Here is a 10,718-nt window from a genome sequence, read left to right as displayed (position 1 = left end):
CTCATCCTGAAGTTTTGTGATTGGTTACAGTATAAATACCTGATTTCAGTGGTGAATTTTCTCACCTATAAATATTGACTTGCTGACTAACGTTGCGCAGTAATATTTAATAATGACACATTCTTGGTCCTGGAAGAAATATCCTTTCTAACAGCTCACAGACACAGACACACACACACACACACACACACACACACTTGTACAAACCTTCTTCTTCTAATTATGAAATAAGTCGTGCCTATCATGGCCCCATTTATCAGCAAGAATACTCCAAAAGCGATCAGTTTTGGTAATCTCACCATCTCACCTTGGTATCATTATGGGAGAAACACAACAATAAGATTATAACCTCAGACACATGATGTAAAGTAATAGTTCTGATGTTGTTATTTAATAATTCAAACCTATGAGAGTAACTATTTTTCAATAGTTCAACAAAATCATGTTGTTGAACTATTTCCATGCAGCCTTTGTTCCTAAGTATTTGCACGGATGTGACGAAGCACAGTCGCCTCACAGTAAGATTACAATCCCATAGTCAAATGCATCCTTTCCATTTAAACAGCAGACTCACGTTGTTAATTGTAATTTTCTTATGGGAATTGGCAAAATTCAAAAGTATAACTTTAGCAAATGTTGAGGGTTCTTTAAAAATATTAATTTATTGTTTCCGAAACAAACAGATCAGATAACTTTACTTACCTTCAACAACAAGTTTGGTGATTCTTTCAAATTTACCACTGGGAAAGGCGGAAATGCTGCAGGTGTACAACCCCGCGTCTGCCATTTCCACAGCCTTAATAATCAGCGATTGTCCTGCCAACTTCACCCTCTGGCTCAGTGGAGAATTGGGAATATTCAACCCAAGCTGACTGTTATAAACAATAAGGGGGACTGCCTCTTGCTCTGGTTGCAGGAGAGTCCACTGAACCTGAGTAATATTTGTATTCTCTGGCTGCTGGATTAATTGGCAGGGTATGGTGACATCATTTCCAATAAATGCAGACACTTCAGGTGAGGCTTTGAGTTGTTTTGCACCCAGAACTGCCAAAATTAAATAGTGACATGGTGACAAAAAGTTAAGGCTAAAAAAGCTGCTTTTTTCCACTATTATTTTAGTAATAACGTTAATTTTAATAACGTTTATTCTAGAATATACTGTGCAGAAAAGAAGTACAAACATTAGAGTCTTACCTGTGTGAAATGAAATGTAAATAAGCGTGAACAGCAGGCGGGATATTCTGTTGCAAATTTTCATTGTGCACAACAGGCAGCGGACAAAAAAGAAGACGTCTTATGAGTCACACAGTGTTCCTGATTTGGTCCACTTTGATGTTAACACAAAGTCTGGCAGCAGGAGACTCAAATTGATACAACATTTGGCAAACATCGAGAAAAAGTGTTTGCAAAGAGAACCACAATTACAAAGTGTGAGTAAGCACACAGAGTTCCTCTTTGTCCAAACCAAAGAGAAGAACAAAGCAAAATTAAAATAAAATTAAAACAACACAACCAAAAGAGAATTTAGAAGTAAAAGAATAAATAAATCTTTAATTGGAGATTTTGTTTTTTATTTGTGTTTTTTATTTGATGGGATGGAAGGAAATAAGAAAATAAGTGTTCAACAGATTGTGATGTGTAATAGTTCTGTTTGTAATTATCAAGTTTTATATATAAAACTTAATTTTTCCACAATTTAATTAAAAACTTTAGATGCATATATTCTATAGGCATTAGATCCAAAGTGGAATAATTAAACCCCTTTTTGATGATTATGGCTTCGTTAAAATCAGGAAACTGTGTCCTAAATCTTTAGAACAAGTTCCACTAAAACTTGTTTACAATACAGAAATGTCCAACTTATGAAAAGTATATTTATTTATATGCTCAGCACTACTTCATCAGTGTGCCATAGCATGAAGGTGATCAGCATGAGGCACTGGGTGTTCTGATAGAGGCCTTCAGCTCATCTGTAATTCGGAGTCGGGTGTTTCTCATCTTCATCTTGATAATATGTTGCAGCTTCTCTGTGGGGTTCAGTTCATGTATGTTGGCTGCTACGTCCTGCTGGAGAAAGGAAATCAGCATCTTCATAAAGCAGGTAAAGCCATGAAGTAAGTGTCCTGGTAGTTGGCTGTGTTGACTGTGTATTGACTTTAGACACATCAGCAGATCACATGGCACCCAAAATCATCACAGACTGTGGAAACTTCACACTGGACTTCAAACACTTGGATTCTGTTACTCTCTGCTCTTCATTCAGACTCTAAAATGTGATTTCCAAATTAAATGCAAAATTTCTTTTCATCTGAAAAGAAGACTGGATCACTGAGGAGCAGTTCAGTTCTTCTCCTCCTCAGCCCAGGTGAGGCTTGTCACATTGTCCCTTGTTCAGCATTACTGGTTAACATGACTTTCCTGAAGATGTCTGTGTGTGGTGACTCTCGATGCACTAACACCAGCCTCAATTCAATCTTTGTGAACCTCTCGCAAGTTCTTCACTCAACTTTTCTTGACAATTGTTTCAAACAACAGACATCACTGTCACCTTTCCAAGAACTAATTAAAATGCTTCAAATGTACCTAAAAGACAGTCAGTATATTTTGGTACAGCGCTCTGCAAACAGCCTCTTTAGCTATGACCTTACCACCTTCGTGGAGGGTCTTGATGACCGTCTTCTGGACAATTTTCCCATTACTGTTGTGATGTGTTCTGAACTAAACCAAGACACATGTTGTATTTATACTGTTTGCACAGAAATTCACTTCAATTCAAAAAGAGCTATTCTAATCTTTTGAGATTTTGAGTCGCCCCCCCGACTCCATCACCTGGGAAAGTGATCATGTTTTAAGACAGACTCTGTTATTTAATCTGTTAGCTCTGTTACTCTTGAGTCTTATTCCTGTCTATGTCGGTGGGTCCTTCATTTTCTTCTCCAGTCATGACAGCCAGTTTCAATTTGGTTGCAAAGTTTTGAGACTTGAATAGTAATTGCAAGTAGACCGTTTCAATTTTTTCTTTCTTCTTTTCTAAATCCTCGAACTTAACAACAGCCTTAAACACACACAAAACATATAATACAGGACTAGATTGGGGTTGTGAAAGTGAAGTTTGCTGGATGTTTACTCTGTTTAAAGGTTTTCGCTTTGACTTGATTGTTGCTTGCTTCTATACTGTTAGATATGTTCGATCAAGGAGTGTTTTTGGTTGCAGGTAGTTTTGCATGATATGGCACAGGCTATAGTCGTAACAATAGCTGTACTCTTTTATCTCCCACAGTATTTTAATTCAGAACATTACTTAAAGATTATGTGAAAATCCTGCCTGCAGGTGTTGCAGTGTTTTTACTGTATGAAAAAAAGGGTGAAAATGTGGTTTGCAAACATACCACGCTGGTCTGTACCTGACAAACTGTCACCTGCTGGTTTTCAAACAGCATTTCCTCACAGTGTCAGTCTGTGGGAGTGAAAGTGTCTGCTCGCTCAGTGCTGTCAGAGCATGTGTGAACAAAATCAGTTTTTCTTGTTGCAAAGTAATTTCAAAGGCTCATTTGAGCTGAATTTGTTGTGTGCTTGTTCATACTGAAAGTCAGTTCTTGAGAAATTTGATTATCTTTATAAATTGTGTTGTGAGAACAGAGTTGTGTTTTCTATGTAGCTGTCTCTAGATTGGCAGAAAAAAAAACTCTGTTGCTAAAGTTTGGACAGATCTGACAGGTGGTGGTTTTTTGAGTTTTTCCCTGTGAATGAGATAGCATGGGGGCTGTGCATTACTCAGTGTTGGAAAGACAGTGAAAAATGTACATTAATGGAATTTGCAGTTAAGTTGTATACATCCTATCATTACTTTACTATATTTTTCTTAACTAGTTTTAGTCCAGCAATGACTAAAAAACACCCACTGATAAAAGTTAAACCAACAAAGAATTTTGACTAAATATTTATTTTATTCTTTTAAATAAAAGAAATTAAAAGGAATTAAAAGGGAGTTTTTCCTTCCCACTGTCACCATAGTGCTTGCTCATAGGGGTCATATAATTGTTGTGTTTTTTCTCTGTATGTATTATTGTAGGGTCTACCTTACAATATAAAGTGCCTTGAGGTGACTGCTGTTGTGATTTGGCGCTATATAAATAAAATTGAATTGAACTGAATTGAATAACCTCCAGATATTTTAGCAAACAACCCATGGATTCATAACTATTAGATTATTATATAAAATAAAAAAATTTATAAACAGTACATAAAACATACCACCCTCCACACTGACTCAAATCTCAAAATTACAAAAGAATATGGTCATATTTGGCGTCATTTATGACCCAAAAGCAGACATGTGCTGTCAAAAAGATCAAAAGATTCAGACAATCTGAAGAAAACTCTGTACAAAACAACAAAGCTGATGATCAGGATTGACCCATGTCTATGATCTTCAGACTCTCAGGCAGCACTGCATTAAAAACAAGGATGATTCTCACACAACATTTCTAGAAGGTACTGTCTGTAGAAATGTAGGTTATCATTGCAAAGAAGAAAGCCATATGTGAGCATGACCCAAAAACATCATCTTCTCTGGGCCAGTGCTCATTTATAATGGACTGAGGGAAAGTGGAACTGTTCTGTGATCAGACAAATAGAAATGTGAAGTTATCTGAAAGTAATGCTGAGAAGGCCTTGCAGATTTCGGCAAGACAATGCTAAACTGCATACTGCAACTATTAAAACAAAAACTGTAGTAGAAGAGTCTGAGAGTTTATCTCGTCTGCCTGCATCCTTTAGGCAGCTGAAAACATTTTGTACATCATGGAAAGAAAACTACCACAAAAAAGACCCAAGAATCCTTTTTCAGACATGAATGGGACAACATCCCTCTCACAGAAGTCCAGCAGGTGGTCTCCTCAGTTGCCAGTTGTTTACTGACTGCTGTTCAAAGAAGAAGGGGCGCTACTGAGTGGTAAAAATGGCCCTGTCCCAACCTTTTTTAGGCACGCTGTTAAAATGAAATAAAAATACATTTTCTATATTATATATTTTTGGATTAATTTAACATAGTGTTCCAAGTTATTTGGAATTGGTGTTTTGTTTTGTTTTTTGTATTGCAGGGACAAAACAAACAAACAGACATAGTGAGCTTTCTGCAAGCCTCCAACATTTTATCAATGCAAATAACTTCTTCTTTTACCATGATGCAGTGAAAAGCTTCTATGGTAATCTCCACCACTACTGCAAAAACAAACTGCACCTGATTTTAATTCTGCAGTGTTTATATTGTATGTATTTCTGCAGGAGATTTAAGTAACACAGCCAACTCCTTTTATCCTGCAAAGGAGTGCTGCCACTAATGCCACAGAATACAGAAAGTTATTTTTCCTTTGAAAAACATCAAAGATGAAGTTGAAGATTAAAATAGAAAATTACACAATCAATAGAGAAGACACTGGGTAATGAAGAAACCAGTATGCCAATGTTTAAGTGGCAAATACAATGGAAAATTTACTTGATTATTTATGATATGAAACTTTACTTCTGCAGCTTTAAATCAAATACAAGAAATGAAATGAAAAGACAGAGTGTATGGTTTGTAAGTTTTGTAAAGCTGCAGTCTGTTGTGAAGAACATTGCTCAGTATAAATGTCACAATCCTGTCCTCAGATGTTGAGTTGTGAGTGTAATTTTTGATAAAATATAGTTTGCAAAGTTTCTGTAATGGTGCAGCCGTGTACAGAACACCATTGTTATCACTGCCAATTTTCTAGCATTTGCTGTGTGATTTCACTGAGGGTATGAAATATTGTCTGCAGTAAACTTTTATTTCTTTATATATTTATTCGCTGTTTACAATATTAAGCTCTTAAATCAACGTTTTTTTATTTACAATTTAATGTTTTGGTTGTTTTGTTTTTTTTGACAAATTCAAGAAACTTCAATGCAGCGGTTCATCTGTCATTTAGTCCCATAGAGAGTGCATAGATCTGCTACCGCTATACTTTTGTACATACTTATTTGTTGTTGTTGCTGATGCTACTGATGCGTAAATTTTTCCATTTTCACAGACCTTACCAATTCTGTTGTTTCTCTTTTCTGGTATGATGAGTTCTGTTTTGGCAGGAAATAGATGGCAAAGATAAGACTGGTGGTTTGAAGGGAATGATTTTGAAATAGATTTACAATAACTCTAAGAAAGTCACACAGGAACCAGAGACTTTGGGCATTTCTGCTTAAAAGTTACAAAAATTCTCACAACATTTTGGCAGACTTTTTAAATTTTAATTTCACTAATTAATTTAGCTCTCTGAAAGTTCCATCATGACTAGTAGCTGTGTGGTCTGTATTTGGAAGGCATAATAAATTAGAATACATCAAACTGAGTATTTGAACACTAAGCATTGCAGATCTGCAATGATATACAAAAAAGACAGATGTTAATTGATATTTTGCTACCAATATAATTTGATATATTACTCTATTGATATTGATTTAGTAATGCACAACTCTTTTTAATGATCACAATACTGATTCTTCCTATCTGTAGGGATTAATGCAGCATATTAACAGCAATTTAAAGGCATTCAGTGACTAAGACCAAGATGAAGTGTTGTTCATCATTTCACCACACGGGGTCCCTGTTGTATTGGGGTGTTGCTGCATTACTGGCCTAAAGAAGGGGAAACTCACAGCCATCATTTATGTTACCAGCTGGTCTTGAAAGCACCCACCTTCAGAACAGGACTCTTATTGTTTGATCGCTTCGTTTATCAACAGCACTTTTTTTAAAAAGTCTCATTTGCTCATGATTTGAATTCTGACAAAAGTTAAGACACTGTGTAAAATCTAAATATCACAAACAGAATGCAAGCGCCTGAAAATGACGGATTTTACACTGTGTAGCATCTCCTCTTAACAACAGTCCATAAACATTTGGGAACTGAGGGAACCAGCTGCTGGGCTCATGGGAGAGGAATGTTGTCCCATTTTTGTCACATATATTTATTTTCTAGCTCCTCTGCCTTCTTTGTTGTATTTTTCATTTCACAATGCACCAAATGTGTTCACCCAAAAAAAGAAGCCTCATTTATTGAGATGACAACTCACACCCCCACTTCCACATACAGTGCACCACCACTGCCCACAAAAACCCCTTAAGTGCTGTCCCTTCAGCTATGAGTGATATCACAACAGTTCCTATAACTCTTCTTTTTTTGGCTCATTGTAAAATTGATGAGTTTTACTGTAATGTTAAACCTAATGTTTTATTAATGCTTGCTTTAAACCACAGAACAAAGCACACATCTGTTACTGTTCTGACAGACTTGCATTCAGACAGAGTTTGATGTTTTTTTGAGGCTGACTTAAGCCTAAGGTTTACTTAATTATTAATGGCTATGATGATATGATAGCAAATAAAAAGATAATGATACACAAACTTATATCCACAGCTGTAGGGCCTTTTCCCATCGCCAAGAAAAAGAACATATATATAATTGCTGGATTGTATCTCTCTTTGAAGTGCGACACCCTCAGTCTCAATCTGGATCACCATAGAAAGGATCTTGCACCTGCATGTGTAATAATTTAGAGCTTAGTTTTGTTTTCTTTGTTCTCATCAAAGTTGGCTTGAAATTTATTTTATTGTTCAAGCAGATGAATCATCTGAACAATCAAAATTTGAACAAGAAAACTTAAACCTGTCAAATCAACTGTGAGCTCGCCTCTTTCAGTCACACATCACTGCATCCACTGTATCTGAGAGACAGAATGGATTTAATAAAAGGAACTGAACTTGCTATTGCAGTTAGAAACTGGGAAAAGAGGAACTCACCAGTATGGTCTGACCAAAGATGTCTGATGTCTGAGTGATAAAAAATAGATTTAGTTACAGCTTGACTATCTGAGTTCAGCTAAATGTGTTTAATGTATAAAAATCCTGTCGTGTTACTAATATATCATCATAATATCATCATAAAATCCTGGTGCCAGATAAATTATATGCTTTCAGACTTGCGCACACACTTGTATTCACCTTATTCTGATAACAGTGACATGTATTGTGGGTACTGTGATCACTGTTATCAGCTCAAACAGTCCAGCATCGATCATCTTTGGTAATATCACCATCTCTTTTGGCTGTTCTGGGGGAGGACACATGACAGTAAGACTTAAACTTCAGTCATTTCACGATAAATTTAAATACTAACCCACAGTGTTTTATTGCTATTTAATGACAAATTAAACTTATGTGAGTCTTGCCTCTGGAATTAAAACCAGTGGTGGATCCACTGGTCACAAATCCAACTCTGGCTGCTCCAACCAGTGGTTGAAGCCCAGTAACTACTATTACTCAAGCAAATCTTTTTGCAAAACCATTTCTATGGAGCCTTTGTCCTTATAAAGACATTTTATTCTGGGACAGGAGATAGAGCAAGTTGTCCACCACGCACCAAGCAGACAGTCGTCCAATCCCCAGCTTTCCCAGTCTACATGCGGAAGTGCTCTTGGGCAAGATTCAGAACCCCAAGCTGAACATCCTTCTATTGTCCAAAAACATTCATGTTAGGTAACTTGGTGATTCTAAATTGGCCGTGGATGTGAGGCAGATGAATTGCTTTAAGTGTATGTATCAACTCAGTATTACATAATAACAGACATATTATATAAGGGCCATCATGGTGTAGCCCTACTCCTACTAGGAGAAAAAAACCTACATATTAAATTTTTTTAAGTAACTATAATGTAACTATTCGGCAAAAAGAATTTAGCCAGGAAGGAAAAATGTAACAGAACATAAATAAAAGTGTGTTCCACTCTGGTGTCAGTAATTGTTTCGGTCTGGCTACCCTTGTATAGATTGTCTGCCATTGAGTACAATTAATTTTGACAAGGCACTACTCAGACAGGTTGCATATGATACTTCACTTAGCTTTAACAACCAGTTTAGTGGTTCCTTCAAATTTACCACTGGGAAAGATGACAATGCTGCAGGTGGACGACCCAGCATCTGCAATTTCCACAGTCTGCAAATTATCGATTGTCCTACCAACTTCACCCTCTCGCTCAGTGGAGAATTGGGAATATTTACCACAAACTGGCTGTTAAAAATAATGACGAGGACCATATTTCCTTCTGTCCCCTCTGGTTGCAGGAGAGACCACTGAACCTGAGTAATTTTTGTATTGTTTGGTTCTTGGATAAATTGGCAGAGCAGGGTGACATTGTTCTCAGTGGATGCATTAACTTCAAGCAGGACTTAGAGTTGCTGTGTGTCCAGAACTGCCCAAAAAAAAATATGACAAGATGGCATACACTGCATTTTTGTTAATTTTATTATTTATTTAACATTTACTCTAGACAAATCACATGCATTGAATGTTTGTTTTTTTCTGCATTAAATGTTGTAATCTGTGGTTGTTTGATTTCCATTATTTCAAGCCAATTTAAACTGCATAAATCTGCTCTAATCCAGTTTTTAAAACTTTATAACCACAAGTCTTACGTGGAAGTAATGCAATGTAAATCAGTGGTAGGTAGGATGATCTGTTGTAAATTTTCGCTGTGCACAACGGGAAATGGACACAAAAAAGGAAAAGAAAATTCCTTACAACTCCCACCTTGTTCTTGGTTTTGTTCAAAATTTGCAAAGAAGATGTTTTTAGTACAATTCTGTTTAACTCTGCTCGGATAAAAGATGAAAACATGAAGTTTGGCAGCATGAGACAAGACACACAAACAGAAAAAGTGTTTGCCCGCTTCTCTTCCTCCAAACCAATCAGACAAAAAAGAAAAAGTAATTAAAAAAAAATAACACAACCTGGATGTATTATTTATTTTGGTAACTTTATTTGACAGTAGCAGAGACTGAGAACAGAACTGCTCGTTCACAGAGAACAAGCTTGAATTGAAAAACAATGTTAAGCTGTTTTTAGTTTGTTTGTTTTTCAACTGAACTGGAAGTCACGATGTGCCACAACTAAAACATGTACTCCTGTTTCCTGTTCTGCTGCCGGGTTTTGAGACTTGTACAGTGTTAGAGGTTTTGTGAGTAGAGAGGAAGGCTGGAGTGTTCCTGCATGACAGCATCCTGATTGTGAAACCGTAAACTCGAGGTTTTGTTCTTATGAATTAGGTGCCTGCTTATCTCCATATCATACAACATGTTCAAAAACCCAGGACTGTTTTCTGTAAGTGTGTAGGCAGGCTGTAGTAATAACAACAGTCCTCCTTTATCTCTCCCAGTCCTTTCTGTTGAACATTTGTGTAATGATCATGTCACAGTCCTGTCTGCAGGTGTTGCAGTATTTTTTTTTTTTTTTTTAACGGGAAAGAAAAAAATAGGGTGAAAATGTGGTTTGCAAACATACCATACTGGTCTATACCTTACAAACTGTCACCTTCTGGTTTTCAAACAGCATTTCCCCACAGTGTCAGTCTGTGGGTGTGATGTGAAAGTGTCTGCTCACTCGGTGTTATCAGAGCTTGTATGAACAAAATCATATTTTCTTGTTGTAAACTAGTTTGACAGCTCATTTGAATCTGTTGTGTGTTTTTAATACTGAAAGTCAGTTCTTGAGAAATCTGATTATCTTTACAATCTGTGCTGTGAACACAAAGCTGTTGTTTCTTTTTTTGTTGTTTTTTTTTTCTCTGTGTAACGGTCTCTAGATTGGCTGTATAACTGAACTTTGTTGCTAAAAAAGAAAAAATAGTTTTGACAGATCTGACAG

General features: G+C 36.4%; 1 protein-coding gene across 1 annotated transcript in view; it reads right to left on the bottom strand.

Annotated features, from left to right (window-relative positions):
* LOC148100536 (nectin-3-like protein) overlaps positions 1-1,258 on the bottom strand; it is a 1,542-nt gene extending 284 nt beyond the window's left edge. Inside the window, exons 1-3 of the mRNA XM_087847786.1 lie at positions 1,195-1,258; positions 703-1,044; positions 208-307 (exon numbers count right to left, since the gene is read on the bottom strand). Coding sequence (XP_087703912.1) covers positions 208-307; positions 703-1,044; positions 1,195-1,258 — 506 coding nt within the window. The remainder of the gene's footprint in view (positions 1-207; positions 308-702; positions 1,045-1,194) is intronic.
* Between the last annotated feature and the right edge of the window lie 9,460 nt (positions 1,259-10,718).

The sequence above is a fragment of the Neolamprologus brichardi genome, chromosome 11 (genome assembly GCF_056152115.1).
Source record: "Neolamprologus brichardi isolate AB-2024 chromosome 11, ASM5615211v1, whole genome shotgun sequence".
Classification (NCBI taxonomy): domain Eukaryota; kingdom Metazoa; phylum Chordata; class Actinopteri; order Cichliformes; family Cichlidae; genus Neolamprologus; species Neolamprologus brichardi.
The sequence above is the reverse complement of the archived record's forward strand: the minus strand, read 5'-3'. Positions and strand labels throughout refer to the sequence as shown.